The 23,192-nt window shown below is 36.3% G+C and overlaps 1 protein-coding gene across 2 annotated transcripts in view; it reads left to right on the top strand.

Annotated features, from left to right (window-relative positions):
- The first annotated feature begins 6,309 nt into the window (after positions 1 to 6,309).
- Positions 6,310 to 23,192, top strand: part of LOC145265541 (vesicle transport protein GOT1B-like) — a 104,999-nt gene continuing 88,116 nt past the window's right edge. For both annotated transcript variants that reach the window (XM_080121502.1, XM_080121503.1), the window contains exons 1-2: positions 6,310 to 6,842; positions 17,730 to 17,821. In XM_080121502.1, the coding sequence (XP_079977628.1) occupies positions 6,818 to 6,842; positions 17,730 to 17,821 (117 nt within the window). In that variant the 5' untranslated portion in view covers positions 6,310 to 6,817. The remainder of the gene's footprint in view (positions 6,843 to 17,729; positions 17,822 to 23,192) is intronic.

The raw sequence follows: 23,192 nt of genomic DNA, 5'->3' as shown, positions 1-23,192 counted from the left end.
ACAAAGAATAAATTAAAACCGGTGAATAGAAAAAAAACAGTCCCTTCTAAAATAATGACCCAAACATTCAAATTAGCATTAAGTTGAAATTAAAATATATTTACATAAATACTACCAATAGATCTGGCCTTCGGGCTAAGATCACAATGTAGTATCTGTTCTGGTGCTATACTTAAGTTAATTTTTCCTTAGTCAGTGCAGGGGGGGGGTGAACCTTGCTATATTACTAACACATTTTTATTTTTTCCTACTTCTAGAATGGCCCTTTTTGGAGAGCTGGTTCCCCCCCCCTCATAAAAAATGACCTTGTGTCCCATTTTGTTTTCGTGAGGGAAGCAAATAAATACCAATATGTTTAAATGCAAAGAAACGTTCGTTTCTTATCTCGGTACTTATGCAGAATCTATATATTAATACCGTAGTACCTTTAACGTATGTACATGTGTCATCACTGTTTCCAGATTATAAATTATTTGATCGGGAGATCCTATTTATTAAAAAGGGAGCATAGAAAGTGATAACATACTATGAAAATCAAATTAGTATATAGATATGCTAGGTTGATGTTTGTAGTATTTTATCACCTTCTGTCCTCCTTTTTAATAAATAGGATCTCCCGATCACCGAAGACGTAATGTAAACTATATAAATATATAAATTTAAAATTTAAAAACAAAAAATAATATCGCTTTTGAAGAGTACGTGAAACTAAAATATATCTTCTTGGCCTTCTGGCTAGGATTCAAAGGTAGTATCTGTTCTGTCTAAAAATGGTATAATGATATTTAAGAGGACAGTTCAACAAGAACTTGTTTATATTGGACTTGAAGACGACAATATTGTAGTCAGCTAGAAAGCAGACGAGTGGAACAGAGTTCTATAAGCGGGAAGTTCTAGGAAAGAAACTTTGTTCATGGAATCCACGTTTATGTTTAGGCACCGATAGAGTGTGGGGGAAATTTTTGATAGTGGTTTTGGCTAGATGAGTGTTTTTGTGAAAGATAGGCAAGGGGGAATCATAGATTGGAGCTCAGTCGAACACTTGCCATGAAACCCTTTAAACTTTAAACTTACATTTCAGATTTTTTCTAGAATCAAAATCATAGAATGGATTTTGATAAAAATTGGAAGAAGAATTCTAGACATAAAGTTTAGCAGCGTTATATCTTGATTTTATATTTTTATTCATGTCATATGAATCAGATGATTCTATTGTTAACATTGTTTTCCCCGATACCTTCATAATAAAAATTGTTTCTAGAAAGACATCGAGTACTTAGAAAAGGGACCATGTGAAGGTTGCCAACATCCCTAAGTGAATGTGTTTCTGTGGAATCAACTTGATTTAGATTTGGTGTACACAGGTTGTCAGCCTGTGTTATTAACCACTTAGCCACCGTCATTTCCCTTATTCATTGTAAAAATACATAAAAGTAGTGCAAAACTGTTCTGACATTGGGGGTAATTAATTTTACTCCTCTCAGAACGAGTATTCCTATACTTGTATATTTGAAGAAAAAAAAACGTCCAAAATCAAAGTAAAAACTGTAAAATTATATTATTTCCTTCCATTTTGTTGTAAAAGTGATGGTCCTCTGGTAGCAGCACAGTACCAGATTGAAAGTTGCATTTGAGACATTAAAACCTACACAATTCAAAAATGGTCTCACACTCTAACTTACATAATCCAAAAATGGTCTCAAACCCTAATCTACATAATCAAAAAATGATCTCAAACTCTAACCTACACAATCAAAAACTGATCTCAAACTCTAACCTACACAATCAAAAAATGGTCTCAAACACTAACCTACACAATCAAAAAATGGTCTCAAACCGCAACCTACACAATCAAAAAATGGTCTCAAACCCTAACCTACATAATCAAAAAATGGTCTCAAACTCTACCATACACAATCCAAAAATGGTTTCAAAGCATAACCTACACTATTCCAAAATGGTTTCAAACCCTAACCTACACAATCAAAAAATGGTCTCAAACCTTAACCTATTCCAAAATGGTCTTAAACCCTAACCTACACTATTCAAAAATAGTCTAAAACCCTAATCTAAATAATCAAAAAATGTTCTCAAACCCTAACCTACATAATTCAAAAATGGTCCCAAACCTTAACCTACACAACCAAAAAATCGTTTCAAACCCTAACCTACATAATCCAAAAATAGTCTCAAACCCTAACCTACACAATTAAAAATATGGCCTTAAACCCTAACTTGCACAATCCAAAAATGGTCTCAAACCCTAACCTACACAATCCAAAATTGGTCTCAAACTAGTGGTGGGACGATTAATCGGAATCGGAATCGTTAATCGTAAGAATCGTGTATTTTGGGAGGTATCGGAATCGGAATCGCATCGTTAAAAAATACCTTAATTTTCCGATTCCTTCATTACGATTCTTTTAGTCTGATGTTGAAAAAAGAAAAAAATTCCTGATATTTCTAACCGCAAGAGAGAAATAAAAAGAAACCAAAGAAATTCATTATTAACAGGGCAATGCTTAGTGCCCCTCCCTTACAAGGTTCATTCATTCAGATCTATTGTAATCAAAACTACAAAAGAGTTAACTTGAAAAGAAGTATGCAGGGCTCTACATTGCGAGTAAAAAAAAAAAAAACGCTTATCTTTTTGGCGATTGTTATTTTTACTGACAAATCTTCTAATACTGAATGAAAATTCTTTTTGAACTTATATTTTCTTAAAATAAAACGAGCAAAGTCAAATTATTTAAACAGTAAAAGGTTTAATAGAACAATGTACTTTTTTTTTCTTTTTTTAAAAGAAGGCTTTTGAAAGAAATATCTCTAAAATGAAATTGATCACGTTGTATCATTTCGCAAAGTTTTGACAGTAGTCGGTTTCTTTTGAAGTTTCAAAAAAATCGACCCCATACCTATCTCTTCCAAACCTAAAGTTATTAAATAACCCCTTCGTTAATTTAAGGGTAATTAATTCAATTCAGTCAAGTTTTTTTTTTTTTAATTTCATTGAAATAAAATCCATTTTTCTTTTTTTCTCCAGAAAGATAAAACCCTGAATTTGATTATATTAAAAGCAGAATAGGGTTTGTATTACTGTACACATAGATTCGAAAAAGTTGTCAAAAAACAAATATATAACAAACAAATATTATCAAAGGCAAGATAAGTTACTTTTCTACCAAACTGAATACATTTTTTTTGTTTTTATTCAATGTAACATGTTTATTCAGCTCGAAAAACATGCAGTGTTTACCGATGTATTGGAAAATTCAAAATGGCGCCCGACACTCTCTTTAACATGGTAAGTTCGGGAAAAGGTGTTATAAATAATAAACTAATAATAATAAACTCCAGTAAAGAACCACTGCCAGTTAATATCGCTACAAGTTCCTTTCTCACACCATTGCAACAATAATCATATATTACTATCATAATGATATTTGAAAACGAGGCTATATCATAGGGAGGTTACTTTTATATTTTTGTGAACGATGCCAGATTCGCCTTTTTAAAGTCAAATTTTGCAGATATGGCCTTTTTGAGGTGTTTTCAAAATGTGACGTACGGACTAACTAAGGAAGGAACAAGCAGAATATTATACAGATTAGTGAGAGGGGAAAACAATTGTTAGATATTGACCGGACAACACTGGGTTAGGGTTAGCGTAACCTAGTTGATTACTATATGATTAGTAGAAAAATAAAACAATTAAATTTTGGAAAACGTGGATTCACAGCTTGGAATATTTAGACAGAAATTTAACTCAGAAATAAAATAAACAATGTCAATTTGGGAATTTTAAAATAGATCGGAATTTGGTTAGTTAACTAAACAAGGTTTTAGCTTATGTGAACGACACGTGATTTGGTCTGCTTTCCTGATGTAATAGTTAGTTAGCAGAGATCAAGCTAATGTTGCCGAGAAACGTATTAGTGAACAGATGTGAGGACGATCCCATTAGAAGTAAAACGGGGAACGAGTGAAAAAGTAGAAAGAGACTCAGCGTGCCAAACGCCAACAAGAGAATCCATTAGACAAATAAAGCCTGTGTACAATATAACTTGATGTTATGGTGTTCTTTTGGAGTTTGGACAAATAAGAAGGTATGTTGTTCTTTTGACCTGAGACAAGCAGACATATTGTTATCGCTTGATTGTAAAAAAAACTATCTATGAAAGATTACGTGTCATGTTTGTATTTGTGAAGAAGCGGTCGCACACACAATCAACATCTATATATATAAAAGGCAAAATATGTGTGCACATGTTTTGTATGTCCGGCAAAGGCTTTTTTGAGGGGGAGGGGGTTCTCGGGGGAGGGGGGGTACTATTTCTTAAAACTGTTTATATACCGTCTAAATCGTAATATCTAGGATTTGCGAACACACGTTGCGTCGAGATTTATTTACAGAACTCTTACAAAATTCTTACTATTTTGGCTCCCCTCATGCGTGTTTGGCTTTTTCGTATAAATAAAGTGAAACTAAGTTGAGATGGCAATTGTTCCTCGGCTTTCTTGCTGGGAACGTCCAGAAAGCAATAAGCTTTTGATCAATGCGGGCGAAACCTCTTATATCAGACGATTGCTATTCAATTTGTACAATCCCCTTTTTATGGGGAGCTGGGTTTTCCCCCCCAACATCTTGGAGAAACAAAACCAGCCAAAGTTGGGTAAGCAAACCCAAAAAAACTGCCTCGCAGTAAAAGTTAACTGCGGGATTTCTATTTGACCTCATTAAATTCACGCATCTGTCAATTGAGATTTTAATCCTTAAATTCAAACGTTTTTCTGTTATTCTCCCTTGCTGGCCTAGTGGTAACATGTCAGACTTTTTTTTAACCTTTATTTTTCCCCTTCGCCTCAATCCTACCTACTTACCGAAAAAATTTTTTTTTTTTTGCCAACATGTTTCCCGTTTTTTTTGTCATCGTTTTTTTTATTTTATCATATTTGTTTCATTTACCCCCCCCCCAACACACACACACCTCCAAACACCCAGGCAACGCCGGGCACCCCCGCCAGTTTTATATACATGCAACAAGAGAAGAACGATGAAAATTTTTAGTTATTGCTTAACTCTTTCACATTTAACGACTTAAATGTGATTATATTATTACAATGAAATGATATTAATTACTACAATTTTTTTTTACTTGGAAGTCACCACTCATCAAGGCCTGAAGGCCACTCGAGGATAAGAATTCATGAATGTAAGGTGCTAGTTTAGCAATTATCAATGGTGTAAGTCGGGTAGAATTGGATTATTCATGGAGACCGCTCAACAAGAACTTGTTTACATTTGATTTGAAGGCTGCCATGTTGTATTCAACTTGGAAGCAAGCCAGCGGAACAGTGTTCCACAAGCAGGCAGTTCTGGGGAAGAAGCTTTGTTCATGGAATCTGCATTTAGATTTAGGCACAAATAGAGAGTGGGAGAAATCATATATAGTGGTTGTAGCTAGTCGGGTGTTTTTGTGACAGTTTGGTTCTATTGTTATTTTCATGGCAAGTGCTCGACTGAACTCTAATCATGGTTCCCCCCCCCTTGCCAAACGTTCACTAAAAAAACACTTGACTAACTACAACCAATATTGTAACGTAATATTGTTTTTACTACCTAAGAAGCACCTAACTTGTAAACAGCAAAAGCGGTAAACAATTTATTAGTCATTGTTTAACCCCTTAATATTCAAATACCTAAGTTAATTATTATTACAGTGAAATGATATTCATTACTACAATGCAGAATCTTTAAAAAAAAAAAAAAAAAAAAAGATAAGATTAGTCTAGTTGCATTTTATTGTTAACGAATTTAATGGTCTCAAATCGACAATCGTCTTTTTCTTTCTTCGTGTATTAATCATCAATTATAATAAATTTTTAAGACGACAATTTTTGTTTTAATTTCCATTTATTTAAAGCAAGAGTGGAAAACGAACCAAACAACTTGTATCTATTCTTTCAATGTGGCCATACCATCAAAGTCTCCTGTTCTTACATACTTCTCTCTATACTGTTCAGATTTTTTCTTTCTTTGAGATCATCCACCCCACCCCGCCTTTCAGACTCGCATTATACATGTTAGACATGAGGTCAGTTTAACAAACCAGACCCTAGAATACGAATGTAAAATATTTAACAAAGATCTATGTGAAAGAATGGAAAGCGTCGAGCTTTATACTGGTTATTTTTTTCCCACGAAACAAAATGTGACACAAGGTCGGTTTAATGTGGTCGAGCCATCTACCGATAAGGGAGATAATTACGATCTTGACCGAAAGTAATTGCATTCGCTCTTCAACGTTTATTGCCAAGGGGGATAATTACGTATTGACCGGAAGTGAATTACTTCCCTTGCCACGTGCCATTTTCCACGTCGTCAGAAATAAAGAAAAGAAATTCTTTCGAAGCCCTAAAAAGCATAAAGACTAATAATAATATATAAAAAAAAAATTTTTGTTATGTTTTGGAGTTTAAAACGAAGTTTCTTTTTAAAGTATAATCCAATATAATTCTCCGTGGTGTATTGGGAGTCCGTGTTAAAACAAAAACCAGGAGATTTGTAGTGAAATCAGATACTTATTTACGCTATAAATAATATATCAGCTGGTGTGTGTTATTTAAAAAGAAAGACAAAATCCCGACTCGACACTTTTTTTTTTTAAAGAAGAGAGAAAAAATATTTAATTTAATATAAATTATTTTTTATATTTAAAATTTTGATTTTTATAGCAAAAGTTTAATCGACTTTCCATTTAAAGTTTGAGTGAAAACAAAACTTTTCGAAGCTGTTTTCAAGAAGACCGGCTTCAAGATGATGGAAATTACCGATTGCCAGAGTAAGTAAAATAATTTTTGGTACTTGTGCAGTTTATGAACCGTGCTGAAATGATAATGTTATTATTTAGAAAGCCAGAAGTTTACAATTCACAGAGATTCGAAACGTATTCAAATAATCAAGTATATAAGAAATAAGTGTTACCAAAGGCAAGATTAGTTGCTCTGGGTAGGTTCTTAGGATTTTTACTTAATGGAAAATGTTTATTCGGCTCGAAAAACAAACAGTGTCAACTGGTACGCGACCACAAGAAAAAATGACGGCGTAACAAATACATTGCGGCTATTATTTTCTTGTGGTCGCGTACAGGTTGACATCGCTATTTTATCGAGTCGAATAAACATTTTACATTAAGTAAAAACACTAAAAACCTAGTCAGCTAAGTAGAAGAGTAACTTAGCTTGCCTTTGGTAACATTTATTTGTTATATATTTGCTTTTTTTGAACCACTTTTTCGAATCTCTGTAGATTGTAAAACAAACCCGAAAGCTATTCTTAACATGGGAGGGGTGGTTAAAACTAGCCTGCACTTTCACCTAACAAGTTATTAAACAAAAGATACTGTTTAAAAATTGAATTTAACTTTGAAATCCTATCTAAAAAAATAAATAAAAATTAGCGTGCGTCCGTAAACTGCACAAATACCTAATTTTTAATTCATTTGCAAAAAAGAAAAACGAATGAAATATTTTTAATTTAATGATAGATGTAATCTCATAAGTATTCAAATACTTAAATTATTAATTGAACCAAATTGTTATTGCCCTAATTTCTTTAATCTAAAATTGTATCAATGACAGTTATATTAAAGCTGAAAAGCTCAAGATAACAGCTTGCGCTTGATCATATTAAGATTATTAATACGTCTTTATCTTAACGAAATTAGTTCTAGTTTTAACAATTTGATTCAATTTGTATGTTTTACAAATGCAAAAAAGGGTGTGTGAACAAATAAAAACACAAAGGCAAAATAAGTTACTCTTTTACCTCCCTAAATGTGTTCGTGTGTGTGTGTGTGTGTTTTTTTACTTATTTTAAAGTGTTTATTTACTTTGAAACGCAAGTATTGTCAAGTCTGAGTTAGAACGTAACGAAAACAAATGGCGATCTCGTTAGTCATTTAGACATTTGATAATTGCTCAAAAATCGAAACTTAAACGAAATACTCGTAGAACATTACATTTCCGTACGATTGGTAACATTTATTGGATGGGTTTCTCCGAGTATTTTGTTTCATTTTTGATTTGTGGGCGATTATCGAGGCTTCATTACGGATCCAACGAGATCAATTTGCTTTTCCTTCTAACTCGACAGCTTTTACAATACCTTCATTTTTAAGTTAAAATAAGTTTAAAAAAAAAAAAAAAAAAAAAAAAAAAACTTGTTTTTTGTAACATTTATTTGTTGTGTCTTTAGTTTTTTTAACACCTTTTATTTTGCTTTGTTGTTGGCTATGCTGGAAAATCAAGCTATCTTCCAAATCTTTTTTGATAAAATTCTAATTTACTTTCGAAAGTCGGTACTTGTGCAATTTATGGACTTTGCTAGAATAATGTTCCTATTTACTTGCCTTCCCACGAGGGCAGAGTTAGACACAAGGTCAGTTTTTAATGTGGGGGAAAATCCAGCTTCTTAAAAAGGGGCACTCTGGATAGGAACAAAAATTAAAATTGTCTCAGTCATGAAGGATTTCTTCCCCACTGACCGAGGGCAGAGAAGAAGAGGAAGTGTGGCATCAGAATAGATACTACACTGTGATTTGGGCCCAAAGACCACAGGATAGAAAGCCATTCTTGATATGGAGGGAGTGGGGGCTTTGTTTACTGTTCCATATTTTCACCTAACAATTAAATAAATTCAGCTTTTATGTTTGCTTAACTTGAAAAACTTGTCTAAAAAAAAAAAATGGTCTGTAAACCCGAAAGTTTCTAAATTTTAATTTATTCGCTGGCGGCCCAGTTAAACTTTAAAAAAAAAAAAAAAAAAAAAAAAAAACGCCTTTCGGAATAAACACCCCCTCCCACCTCGAAAGCCGTTCTTAACATGAGGAGGTTGGAGATGTTTATACTACGCTGGGGGTGGTAACACAGTAATTTGTTCTTTAATTTGTTTATTTATTTATTTCATGTTTCGGTCATAATTCAAAATACTGATTTCTCCCTCTGATTCTAACCACAAGTGCCCGAAAAAATGGTGTCTTTATTTTCGGCGATAAACTGTAGTAGTACCAAACAATCTTTGATACTTACGCAATTATTGTACCGTGTTAAAATAACATTATTTTTTAGAAAGTCATTCTTTACATGGGGGGGTTGTAACTATTCTGTACTTTCACTTAACAATCTTATAATAAAAAGATATTTTGTAAAACTTGAATTTAACTTATAAATACTATTAAAAATGAGCGCGGTACAATAAGTGCATAAGCACCAACTAAATCATCTTTACTAGTTTAATAGTAAACCTTAGCCATAACTAGACTGATTTTGATCTCGGAAGTTCGATTGGGTTTTCTCCCTATATTAAACACTAGCCTGGGTGCCCGGATGTTTGGAGGAGTGTGTTAAGCAAAAAAAAAAAAAAAAAAGTTGTAGTAGGCAGGCAGGCTCGAACCCGTGACGCGAAGGCGGAAAAGAAAGTGAAAGTGTATGTAAAGCTTTTGTTGAGCAAAAAAAAAAAAAAAAATACGAGTAAGCAGGCTCGAACCCATATGACGCCAGAGGAAAAAGAGGTGAAAAAAAAACTATCTTACCGATGTGGCACATAGTTTGGTGGTTGACTTCTGTCGCATTGACGAGATAGTGCATACAAATATTTTAATGGAAAGTGTTCTGACGAACTCCAAGTATTTTTACCCCCTCAGCATAAATACCCCTGATTAACCCGACAAGCAGATCCCTATGCCAGAAAGTCTCCTACTCAAAATAGTTTCTTCTCTCAAACTGCTAAACTTTGGAATTCCCTCCCAGGCCCCTCCTTCCCCGGACTGTACTGAATTCAAGTGTGATGTGAATAGAGATCTCGCTGCTCAACTCCCTACATAGTACCTCTTCAAATTTTGTCCCAAATAGTAGCCCCTTATATCTGTGTCTTGGTTTGGGATAAAAACACAGTAAAAAAAAAAATTTTTTTTTTTTTAAGTTCCTTTCACATTTTTTAGTACGAGCTTTTTTCAAAAAAATGAAACAAGTTTTCTTTTTCTTCCTTTTTTTCAAATTGTATTTCATTTACTGTTGCATCTTATAAGAATATATGGGTTTGTATTACTGTACACATAGATTCGAAAAAGTTGTCAAAAAACAAATATATAACAAATAAATGTTATCAAAGGCAAGATAAGTTACTTTTCTACCAAACTGGATATATTTTTCGTGTTTTTATTCAATGTAACATGTTTATTCAGCTCGAAAAGCATACAGTGTTTACCGATGTATTGGAAAATTCAAGATGGCGTCTGATTCTCTCTTTAACACGGTAAGTTTGGGAAAAGGTGTTATAAATAAAAAAACTATACAAAATACTATTAAAAACCCGCCGAATATATGTCAACCTATGTCACGGTAACATATATTGAGCAAGGTTTTAACAGTATTTTATCCGGTTTTTTATTTATAACACCTTTTCCCACACTTACCGTGTTAAAGAGAGAATCAGACGCCATCTTGAATTTTCCAATACATCGCTAAACACTGTATGCTTTTCGAGCTGAATAAACATGTTAAATTGAATAAAAACACGAAAATTATATCTAGTTTGGTAGAAAAGTAATTTATCTTGCCTTTGATAACATTTATTTGTTATATATTTGTTTTTTGACAACTTTTTCGAATCTATGTGTACAGTAATACAAACCCGCAGCCATGTTTTTTCTCAACTGAACAAGGACTAATGTGCATGCGTGTTACGAAACACCCCCGTCTTCCTCATGTTAAGAATGGCAACCGGTACTGACATTAATTAATACATTGGAAAAAATAGTTAAAACACAAATATTATCCGGGTAGGGAGAAGAGTAATTTATCTTGCCTTTGGTAACATTTATTTGTTATATATTTGTTCTTTTGACCACTTTTTCGCTTAGTTGGCTATACTACAAAATGTCATTGCTATTATGTTAGCATGAGCGCATTTTTGTTTTTTGAAAGAGGGTGGAAAGAAATATCATTTTGATATCTGATTAAAGAATTCACAAGCTAAAAAGAAAAAGGTTTTGAAACTCTGGCATAAATAAATAAAACTCTCACAGTCGTTGCGTCTGACTCAACATGATGAAGTTATATGCAAAGGTCGTCGTTGTCTTGACCTGGCAAGTTGGACAAAATTTGAAGTAGGACTGACTAAATAAGAATAACTGAAGACATCCGTTCTGAACCGACTCATCTGAAAAGAGGCTCTTTAGATTCTTAAATTGTGCGTCGCAAAAATTATTGCTTCTTAGAAAGAGCTATCTAGAGATTTTCAATAGTAATCAGGGTCCGGAAAAACATTGTATTCCACATCGTAACCTGAAAAAAACGTATTCTAGGACCACCGTATCCTGGAGTTTTACTGCATACAAATAAGGTTTCTGTCGTTCTGACTGAGTGTTTGATGGATAAGTTCTTTGACGTTCAACACGTTTTTTACAGGATTCTCATTCTATAGTTCACAATTGGTAAAGAATCTCTGTACCTTCTTCTCTGTGAATTTGGTCTCCATGAAATTGTAAAAGAATGTTTCTACAACTAGCTGCAAAGCATTATCTCTAAAATTCCAGCTCCTGAAACTTGCCCTAGTGAGTGACTGGAATGGTCATGTTGGTGCTGTTGATGGTACTTTCAGCAAGATTGATGGTGGCGCTGGCTTCATGTTGGATATGAAGCCAGGGCGACACCAATAAAAGCGGAGGTGTACACACGCACATTTCAAATGAATTTTCGATCTACGAGGCTCTTTCAATAAGTTTATTAGGCTATTTTATGCAAGCATTTAAAATTGTCACATACTCTTGAAAATTATGTTATTGCTATACATCTGAGATGACTGACCAATTTTTATGATTTCAAGTTCAAATGAACAGCTACAGCAGGAATTGGAATACACCCTACTAAAGCCTGATTGTCACAGGTGGTGAATTTCCAAAATGCAATCTGAATGTGAAGACACTTTAGAAGAACAATATGTAATAAAATTCTGTTTTAAAATCGAAAAAAAATGCCACAGAAACATATAGAATGCTTCAGACTGCTTTTGGACCATCTTGCATGAATCAAGCATCAGTTTTTGAGTGGTATAAGAGATTCAAGAAAGGCAGGGAGTCTATGAGGGATGATGAGAGGTGTAGGAGGAGTAAGGAAGTCAGAAAACCAGAGTTGATTGGCCAAATAAAGAATTTCATGGATAAGGACAGTTGTGTGTCTATAAAGACAATAAGTGCACAGTTTGATGTCAGTGTGGGAACTGTACACACAATTATTTGCGTGAAGTTGATGATGCGGAAGATTTGCCCAAAGTCTTTTCCAAGGGTGCTCAGAGAAGATCCTTGTCACAGGGTATTTGACCAAGATGGGCATCAAGACAGTTCCTCACCCTCCCTATAGCCCAAACCTCGTACCCTGTGACTTTTGTTATTCCCTAAGCTCAAGGCAAACCTTAGAGGCTGTCATTATGAGACAAGATGAAAGGGGCTGTGACATGCTTACACAAGAAGACTTCCATGGGGCCTTCCAGAAGTTATTAGAATGCTACAGCCGGTGGAGATTACTTCAAAGGGGATTAGAGTTTCATGTGTGTACTGTCAATAAAAGGGTCCATACGGAAAAAGTCTGGAAACTTATTGAAGGTATCTTGTACATTCTTATGTCCCATAAAGTGACCAGAATTGTAATTATTGCTGAAAACAAATGTTTACATTCCAGGTCGGGAGGTTATGAATTGTGCAACGCCAAATCAAAAGAACAATGTGATACGTTAATATTTACATTTCAGGAATGTCGGTTGATGCCTATATGAGACAAAACAAAAACAAGAGAGAGAGAAGACATTTCTCTGCATCGCTAACCCTTACACAAATCAACTCCTACAACTAAATCTCTCTCTCTCTCTGTCGATGGGCAAAAGTTTAATCTATATATATAAAAGCGAAAATGTGTGTAAGTATGTTCGCTTTTTGTGTATATTTACAAAAGACTTTTTTCCGGCGGATTCTTGAGGCCGTCGCTCATTTTTAAAACTTTTTATATCACATCTAAATGATAATATCTACGACTTAACAAGGAGGGTCGCCTCTCTATTTAATTTGCCCAACTTTGAAACGTTAAATATTCAACATTTTCGGATCGGCACGTGTTGCTTTCGTTTTTCGGTATAAAAAAAGTGAAACTGGATGCAAATCACTGGTCCATGGTCAGTGGTCCCTAGAAAGCGATGTAATGTTTAGTCAATGTCGGCTTCGTTATATTAGATAGTTGCTTTCATTTCTAATAAACAGGGAGCTGGTTTTCCCCAAAGTTAGGCAAAAAAAAACAAACCTGGTTATTGATCTCATTAAAAACTGTCCTGCAGAAAATGTTAACTGCTGGCTGAATAGCTGTTGCTTACGGTGCATTATTAAGCTTTTTCGTATAAAAAAAAAGAAGCCAACAGACTCACGGTAAATAAAACACTGTCCCGCACTTAAAGTTCACGTCATTAACTTGTCAAAAACGGGCACCTGCCAGGTCGCACATTTTTTTTTTTTCGCACTTTACTATTTTCCAACTGCGCGTCAAGGCTTCGTTTTTTTGTTGTTTTTTTAAACAACTAACGATTTTTCTTTTTATTTACCCAAAAACACACACCTAAAAACACCCAGGCAACGCCGGGTACCCCCCGCTAGTTGTAAATAAAACTTATATGTTGATAGATTCATCTCCGTGTTGATTTTGAGAAGAACGACAAAAAATTGTCAGATATATCTAAATGTTAATTTATTTGTCCGTAAGCCCAGTATCACAAGAAAAAAAAAACATCATTGCAAACATTAATTAATGAGAATAGAATTACCTCCCTTATAGTCACTCTTTATCAGTTAAAAATCATTAAAACCATTTCCTCTCCACAAATTTTCAAAAAAAAAACATGGCTGTCTGTTTACGGTTTCAAATTGGCTTAGTGGGGGTACCTGGCGTGTGTGTGTGTGTGTGTGTGTGTGTGTGTGTAGGGGGAGGGGAGTAAAGAATGAGCAAATTAATAACCCTGTTTCAATAATAATAATAATAAAAACGATGTTAAACTTCCCCCAAAAAATCAGAAAAACAAAAACAGAAAAAAAACATTGAACAAACGTAAAACTTCTTTAAAAAAGAAATCGGAAAAGCAAAAATAAGGGAAAAAAATGATAAACTTGGTTGGAAAAACAAAAACAAAGGAAGACAGCGAAAAAGAAAAGTAATGTGGGATGAGAATTAATGTTTGTGGGAATGTCACTATCGGTTAATTCCGTGGTGCATTTCACCCAATAGGAAGCATTGAACGGAAAGGCACGGTGAAATTCCATTCCAGTTTTTTTAAGCAACTACGAAGTACAGAAAACCGAAACCGGCAATCATTTGCAACTGTCCATTGTGAACGATTACGCAACGGTGTATATGGGTGGCAGGGGGAAGGAGGAATTAATCAGAGAGAAAAAATTTTACTACCACCAGTGATTTTTAACCGAATTTGGCAGAAAACCCTCAGCAGAAAAAATATAGGAATCTATGATTATCGAGGAAGTGGAGAGGTAATGTGTCTATAACACACCTCAGATATTGTACTGCAGTTTGTGCATTTGCATGAAATGTCTTGATTTTTAATCCTATTATGGTCAAAATGAGTTCATTTCATATATATAGGGATTAAAAAACAGTGTCATGTTGAAAGAAGACTGTTAGTTTTTATTATTATTATTATTATTATTATAGTTCCTTTTTAAAATAAAAATAAAAAATGTGCAAGTGAATTGACATCTGTTTCTTTATAATTTATATAAAAAAGTTATTCAGAAAAAAAAAATGTGTTCCATGTTGAATTTATTGGAAAAAATCTAAATTTTTTAAACTCAATTCTTTTTAGCTTTACAAGGTTAAAAAAGAATTTGCTAAAATAAATTTTTAAATTTGTCGTTTTTTTGTTTTATTTTATTTTTTATTCATTTTATTTATAATGTGGTTAAAAAAAATTACAACTACCGTGGAATTTTTACGGGTTTTATATATTTTTGGCAAGTGCAAGCTAGAAAATTATCTCAATAACCACACCTTGGATTTTTGGAAATTTTGCAAACATTAGTCATGATGAAAGTAAATTTTTGCCAGAACGTATTTTCCTGGCTAACTGGTTGCCCCCTTAGGAGCCATTATAGGGGTAAAACTGTCCCCAAATTGTTCATCCGTTCATTTGTTTGCACTTTCTCAATAACCATGCCTTTTTTTTGTTTTGTTTTTTAATTTTGCACAAACATAAGTCATGGTGAAAGTAAATTTTTCATTCGTGGAGGCGGACCTTACATGCTCAACTTGTTTCTTATACTGCACAAGCACTCTTTTTATTTTTAAAAGATGCTCCAAACTACAAGCCCTTGTACTACCTCAACGTAAATACTCCCGACAAACCCAACAGGCAGCAAAATCCCACTCCTACATAGTAAAGTTCCTCAGTTGCCTGAAAGCCTTCTACTCTAATAGTTTCTTCCTTAGGGCTGCTAAACTTTGGAATTCCCTTTCGGGTTCCTGTTTCCCTGACTGTACTGATATATAGAAGTTCAAGTATAATGTAAACAGACATCTTGCTGCTCAACTCCCTATATAGAATCTCTGCAAATTATGTCCCAGATAGTGCCCCCCCCCACATCAACGTGGCACTGTGTCTTGTTTGGGGTGAAAATGCAATTAAAAAAAAAATTAAAAACAAAAAAGCAGTTTGGTTTGTATTGTGCAGACTTGTGGCAGCATTAATCATCAAGTTGAATTCGTTTTGCAACTATGGCAGTTGATTAACACACGTCGAACTTCTAAAGCTTGAATTCGTTTCACAACTACGGCAGTTGATTAACACACACGTCGAACTTCTAATCACACTGATGCAGTTGATACACACTGTCCTCGATCTTCTGAACATACTCCTTTTATTGTCCAAGCATTCGTCATCAGCCAATCGGCGACCAGAAAAAGTCACGTGAGGCCTGACGTCATCGCTCAATAATCTTACAAAAACCACAGCCGCCATTTTTTAATTTCTGCCCTCCCTGTGATCCTCCCAGCAGGTAAGACAACACGCGCAGATACGTGGTCGCTTTCTTCCTTCATTCTGTTCGACTTTACACAAGTGATTTCTGAATGCTAAAAAGCAAATAGCTATAATTGCTGCATCCTTTCTTTTTCTACTTTGTTGGGATTTGGCATGCGAACTTAAAAATCTGGTCAAGAAAATCAGTTTTAGACAGACATCACCAGCTGGATGAATGAAAGGAACCCAAGAGCATATTCTTTACAAACCTTTCACTTTACAACCCATGTCCTTTGGGGTGGTAAGGTGAAAAGACTCAATGACTTGCATATCGCTTTGTTAACTTGTACACATGTATACATGCACTAACAAAAACAAAAGTGAATGCACAGACATATACATTGCCAGATGCTAAAGAGTGCTTATATCAGTTATAAACATATTGACTTGTAACAACAATTTATTAAACTTCTTTACCTAAACATGTGTTTCCTATGAAAATTTATATCATAGAAAATAACTAATTTCTTTCTCCCCTCTTATCTCTTTCTATTCCCCTCCTCACCCTGATCTCCCGTTTTCGCTTCCTCCCCCTCAATCCTAATCTCTTCATCTCTTCCTCTCTCCAATCCCCAATCTCTTGCTTTCCTAAAACCCCATCCTAATCTCTCCCAATCTCTTTCTCTCCCTAATCCCTATCCCAATCTCTCCCCAACCCTCAATCTCTCCACAATCCCCAATCTCTCCTCACCTCTTGCTCTTCCCAACCCCCAGTCTCTCGACAAGCCCCTAACCTCTCCCCATCTTTCTCTCCTAAAACCCCCCTATCTCTTTCTCTCCTAAAACCGCCCTATCTCTTTCTCAGGTTTGTATTACTGTACACATAGATTCGAAAAAATTGTCAAAAAACAAATATATAACAAATAAATGTTATCAAAGGCAAGATAAGTTACTTTTCTACCTAACTGGATATGTTTTCAGTGTTTTTATTTAATGTAACATGTTTATGTAGCATGAAAAAACATACTGTGTTTACCGATGTATTGGAAAATTCAAAATGACGCCTGACTCTCTCTTTAACACGTTAAGTGTGGGAAAAGGTGCTATAAATATAAAACTAGACAAAATACTGTTAGAAACTCGCTCAATATATATTACTGTGACATGGGTTGACATATATTCAGTGGTCTTTTAATAGTATTTTGTCTAGTTTATTATTTATAACACCTTTTCCCAAACTTACCGTGTTAAAGAGAGAGTCGGGCACCATTTTGAATTTTCCAATACATCGGTAAACAATGTATATTTTTCGAGCTGAATAAACATGTTACATTGAATAAACACACGGAGAAAAGTAACTTATCTTGCCTTTGATAACATTTATTTGTTATATATTTGTTTTTTGACAACTTTTTCGAATCTGTGTACAGTAATACAAACCCTCTTTCTCTCCTAAAACCCCCCTATCTCTTTCTCTCCTAAAACCCCCTATCTCTTTCTCTCCTACAACCCCCCTATCTCTTTCTCTCCTAAAACCCCCTATGTCTTTCTCTCCCTAATCACTTTTTCTCTTGCTCTTTTTAACCAATATGAGTACAGTGTTCCTATCCTATTTTTGGGAATAACCTTTTTTATTTTCATTTTTTTTTTTTTTCACTTATAGAAATCGGTGTCGGCCTCGCAGGATTTGGCGTCATGTTTCTTTTCCTTGGAGTACTCTTCTTCTTTGACAAAGGACTCCTGGCTTTCGGAAACGTAAGTTTAAAATTACCAACTCCTCTTTCCTACACTATTTTTCCTTTTTTTTTCCAATATTACCATCAACTGGGTCAGACATCTGGAGAGAATGATACTTCATAATTGTATAAAAGAAGGAATAATGTGGAAGGTCCTGACTAATGTTCAAAGATATAGTGAAGGATAACTTGAAAATAAAGGAATATCAGAACTGGCAATTGCCAAGATTACAGATGGAACAAAATGAAGAAATATGATTATGACTTTGTGACCTTCATGGAATAATTATCATCATTTCACATATGATGATGGTAACTGAATATATATATATATATATATATATATATATATATATATATATATATATATGAAGCCTGGCTATTGACTGATGAAAACATAGTCGAAAATAACAAAGAATCTGATTAGTTAGTTAGTAAACTGAATCCAATGTGTATATATAAAAACATGCGATAATACATCGCCTCCATGTATTAACCTGACAAGGATGAAACACAAAAAATTCTTGATTACCATATATATTTTCATAACACCTGAATTGAGGTGCGGAAGTTTTATAGCAATCCCCACTCTCCCCAATGGTTTACTTCTACTTGTGCAGCCGCCATCACGCCAAAGGCAGCATGCGTACCGCAGATTTAACTGACATAAATCGAGTTCAAACAAACAGAAGTATATAGAAGCCAGAAATGACTGTAAGAAAGAAATAGCGACAGCTAAGAGAGAATTTACTGAAACCACCAAAAAACGCATCAAAGCACAGAAATTAGGAACCCGTGACTTCTGGAAAATCTACAACAGTGTAGTAAATAATGGGCAATCAACAATTCCCGCACTATCCAACAATCATGAGGTTGTTTGCTCAGCAACCAAGAAGGCTAACATGTTTGCCAGTTGGTTTGCCTCCAACTCCACACTGGACCCTGCTAACCACCTCTCCCTGACTTTCCTTTGCGGACAGATGCCACACTAGACGATCTGAAAATCACCCCTTCTCAGGTGCATGCCATCATAAAAAATCTTGACACTTCAAAAGCATGTGGACCTCATCTCATCCCGGCTGTGCTATTAAAAAAGTGCTCTGCTAAAGTAGCTCCAGTTCTCTTCAAACTTTACAACAAATGCCTTAATGAATCTGCTGGAAAACTGCTTCTGTGGTACCAATTTTCAAGAATTCTGGCAAAAGAACTGACCCAGTAAATTACCGCCCCATTAGCCTCTTCCCACTTTTCGCTAAAATATTTGAATCCATAATTAACCAAGCTCTAGTCCATCACCTTACAAATGCTAAACTTCTGACCGACCAACAATATGGATTTAGGCAAGCCCGTTCCACGGCAGACATCCTGACTGTAATTTCTGAGCATATATACCATTCACTTGACAAAGCAGGGGAGGGTAGAGTGGTAGCTTTAGATATATCTAAGGCTTTTGACAGGGTATGGCATGAAGGTCTTCATACAGTATCACTGGAAGAATACTTAACATAATTAAATCCTTCTTAGATAAGAGAAAAATCCAGGTTGTCCTCAATGGTCGTACATCTAAACAATATGATATAAATGCGGGAGTGCCTCGGGGGTCTATCATTAGACCTTTATTATTCATAAATGACCTCCCTCACAAAATTGTCTGTGAGATGGTATTGGATTGTGTAGTGGACTTTCGGTCAGCGTTCAAGTTGTGGATAACTTGACAAAGACTAAAGTTACCTCTCATGAAAGAGGAGAACTATTTATGGCACAATGGGAGATTCCATTGTGCACACATGGACCAGTCTATTCTTTGGATTGTGATTGGCTGAATCACCTGATTGGATATGCTTGTACATGAATACAAGCCCTCAGTCCAGCTCAATCTGGTGTCTGTCTTGTGCATAAGCTGGACCCTTGGTAAGTGTTGCTGCTATTATTATTATTATTGTTGTTGTTGTGTGTTATTGACTAACACAGTTCTTTTGATTATTCTACATCTCCCCTCTTCCCCCCCCCCACAAGTAGGCTGGGTTGTATGAGAGGTGTATCTCTCTTTTAGGCCTAGTTTGTTGTGTGGTAGTAACCTAGAAAGAGCTCGGGGAATCCTTGATCGAAAGCGTGGGGATATATGTGTGGTTTGTTGTTGGGGTTTGGTTGCTGTGTATGTGCTATTACAGGGAGACAGTGGGAGATGCAAGAATGTAGTATCGCTTGAGGGAATTGTTGGTCCTAGTGCTGCACTTGGTATTGGGGTTGGTGCAGGCTTGAGTTCGCATTTTCTGAGGAAACGGCGGTTCCTAAGTGTGATCCTTCTGGATCCGTTAACCCTGATTCGGTATTGTCGATCTGGTAGGGAACTGATGATTTTGCCCGTTGTGTTCCATCTGCGATTGACTGGATTTTGGATGGCTACGGTGTCACCAGCTTGTAACAGTGGAAGGTTGTGGGTATATTTATTGTATCTTTCTACTATTTTTGCATTGCGGTAGTGGAGCATTTCCTCGTGGTGTTGTGCCGCTGACACCCATTCAGGATGAGGCTTGTAGAGGATTGGCTGTGAAGGGTCACGTAGTCGACGGTGAAGTAATAATTGAGCCGGTGATAGGCCAATGCTTTGGATTGGGGTATTCTGATACTGCAAGATGGCCCGGGCAACACTGTCATTGTCCAAGGAACCCTGGGGGCCTGTGTTTCCTTTCACAATCATCTTTGCAGTTTTTACTGCGAGCTCTGCCCTGCCATTGGATTGGGGATACGCAACAGAAGATAATCTGTGCCTAACACACCATGTTTTCAGAAATTCTTGAAACGTGCTGGAAGTGAAAGGTGGGCCGCCATCGGTGCTGAGTTCTTCTGGGGCACCATATGTTTGGAACAGTTGTCGGCATATGGACATCAATTTGGTTGTAGTAGTGTGACCTGATTCTAGGTGATATAAAATTAGCCAACCAGTTAGCCTATCTGCGCAGGCAAGGTATGTGTGATCTCCAATATAAAAAATATCCATGACGATTTGCTGGAATGGCCACTCTGGAGATCGTGTTAGAATGATAGGCTCCCTTAGTTGACTAGGTGCGATGGTTGAGCATACCATGCAATTCGCCCTAATACTGCGGATTGATGCATCCATCCCTGGCCAGTACACTGATTCGTTGGCACGTGCTTTCATGCCGACTACTCCTTGGTGTGCAGAATGCAGGCAGTGTAGGACCTTTTTTCGTTGTGTTTTGGGGATGACGATCCTTCGATCCAACAATACTAGACCATTGTCAGTGCTAAGGCGGTGCCTCACCTCCCAATACTCACGGACTTCGGGCGCAGTGAGATTACGTGTTTATGGGAAGCCTTGCTGTATTGTGTCTATTAATTTGTTATATTGTTGATCGCCACGACCTGCTGAACGAATTAGGTCTGGTGATATCATGGCTATATTACTGCTGTCTGCAAATGTTGCTATTAAGGCTGTTGACTCTGTTATGTTGCTTATGTTGTTCGACTCCAGTATATCCATTTGAGAGGGTTTTGTTGAAAATACATTGAGGAGGGTTTGCACCATCGCCACTGGGTGGCGGGAGACTGCATCAGGGCCTCTGTGCCACTTCCCGGGGCAATGCTGTATGGTAAATCTATATCTCAGGGTCTTTTCCTTTAGTCTAAAGAGCCGGGGGTTTTGGATCTTGCTCAGATCACGATCACCAAATATCCCCTTCAGAGGTTCATGGTCTGTGACCACTATGATGTTTGGAGAACCCATGACGAACATACGGCATTTCTCCAATGCCCATGCTATTGCTGCTGCCTCACCCTCTATTGGTGCGTATCTGCGTTCAGCATCCGTGCAAAATCTGCTGCCGGCATATATCAGATGCCAACCTTCGGAACAGCAGATTGGGGCTTTTTCCATGGTACATTGGCAATGTTTTTGTAAGAGTAGGAAACCCATTCCTTCTTTGCTCCAATCTGGAGCAAGGCAAGTTGCTCTGTCTTTGTCAAATGTTGCTACCCCCTTCTGGACTAGGTGAATTATAACTCACTTGGAATCTTTGAATGCGTCTTCAAGGTTTTGATTCCAAGCAAATTTGGAGTTTCATTTGACGAGGTCCCGAAAAGGCACCATAACTGGACCCAGTGAATATGCCCAGGCTACTTGGTTGACAAGCCCAAACCATGATCTGGCGTCAGTAATTGTCCTTGGGACTGGAAAATCCTGTATCGCTTGTATCATGGACTCAGTAGGGGTCACTCCTGAAGAAGTTATCTGGAGGCCTCCAAATTGTACGACATCCTGACAGAATTGGAATTTGTCGGTGTTGAACACAATTCCATTCTTAGCACATTGGAGCAGGAAATCGAAGGTATGATAAAAGGCTCCCTCAATGCTAGAGTCATATAGCAGGGTATCGTCTACTATCTTCACCTTGCGTGGGATATCTTTTATTATCTCATCGTATCTGCGAGTGTAAGCATCCCCAGATGCGACATATCCTTGAGGCATCCTAAGATACATGTATCTTCCCCACTCGGTTATGAAGGTGGTTAATGGTTGAGATTCTTTGTCTAAGAGAATCGAGTGGTATCTATCAACAGCGTCTAGGACTGTTTTCTTTGTTCTAGGTGGCACTTGCAGTGCCAACTGGAATGGCGACCCAGTATGGTGGGTTTCTCGCTTGCATTGAGAGTTAAGGTGTTGGTAATCTATTGTTCTCCGTGGATTACCATTCTTTTTGGCAGTTATTACCATAGTACTGCACCAATCAGTAGGCATACCCACGGGTACTGGAGCTATGATACCTTATTCTACATCTCCCCTCTTCCCTACTACAGTTCTTTTGATTATTCTACAGATGGGTATATATGCTGACGACACCACACTCTATAATAGACACAACAGGAAAACAAATGAACACATATCTAAAGAAATGGCAGAAACACTAGAGGATGATCTCCAATCTATAGTGGAATGGGGACAAAAATGGATGGTCACATTCAATGATGCCAAGAGTAAACTTGTTTCCTTCAATAACTACAAGAAATGTTCTCTACCACCAATAGCAATGGCTCTTTATCTGAAAGTACATCTTTTAAACTCCTTGGCCTAACGTTCACAGAAACATGAGTTGGAAAAATTACATTGAGAGCATTGCCAGGACCACTGCAAAAAAGGTAGGTTCTCTCTACCGTGCTAGAAAGCTACTAACGCCCGAAAGTATCCTGTACCTCTATAACACCACCATTCGTCCATGTATGGAGTATTGTCATATTTGGGCTGGTGTATCTGCTACTAGTCTCTCATTCTTAGACAAGGTTCAAAAGAGAGTCGCCAACCTGATAGGCCCTGGACTGGCATCTAAGCTTCAGCCTCTGTCCCATTGACGAAATGTTGCATCCCTCTGCCT

The sequence above is a fragment of the Euprymna scolopes genome, chromosome 40 (assembly GCF_053919585.1).
Source record: "Euprymna scolopes isolate OS-2025 chromosome 40, ASM5391958v1, whole genome shotgun sequence".
In the NCBI taxonomy this organism is placed as follows: Eukaryota; Metazoa; Mollusca; class Cephalopoda; order Sepiida; family Sepiolidae; genus Euprymna; species Euprymna scolopes.
Note: the sequence above shows the minus strand (reverse complement) of the source record. Positions and strands in the feature narration are given on the sequence as shown.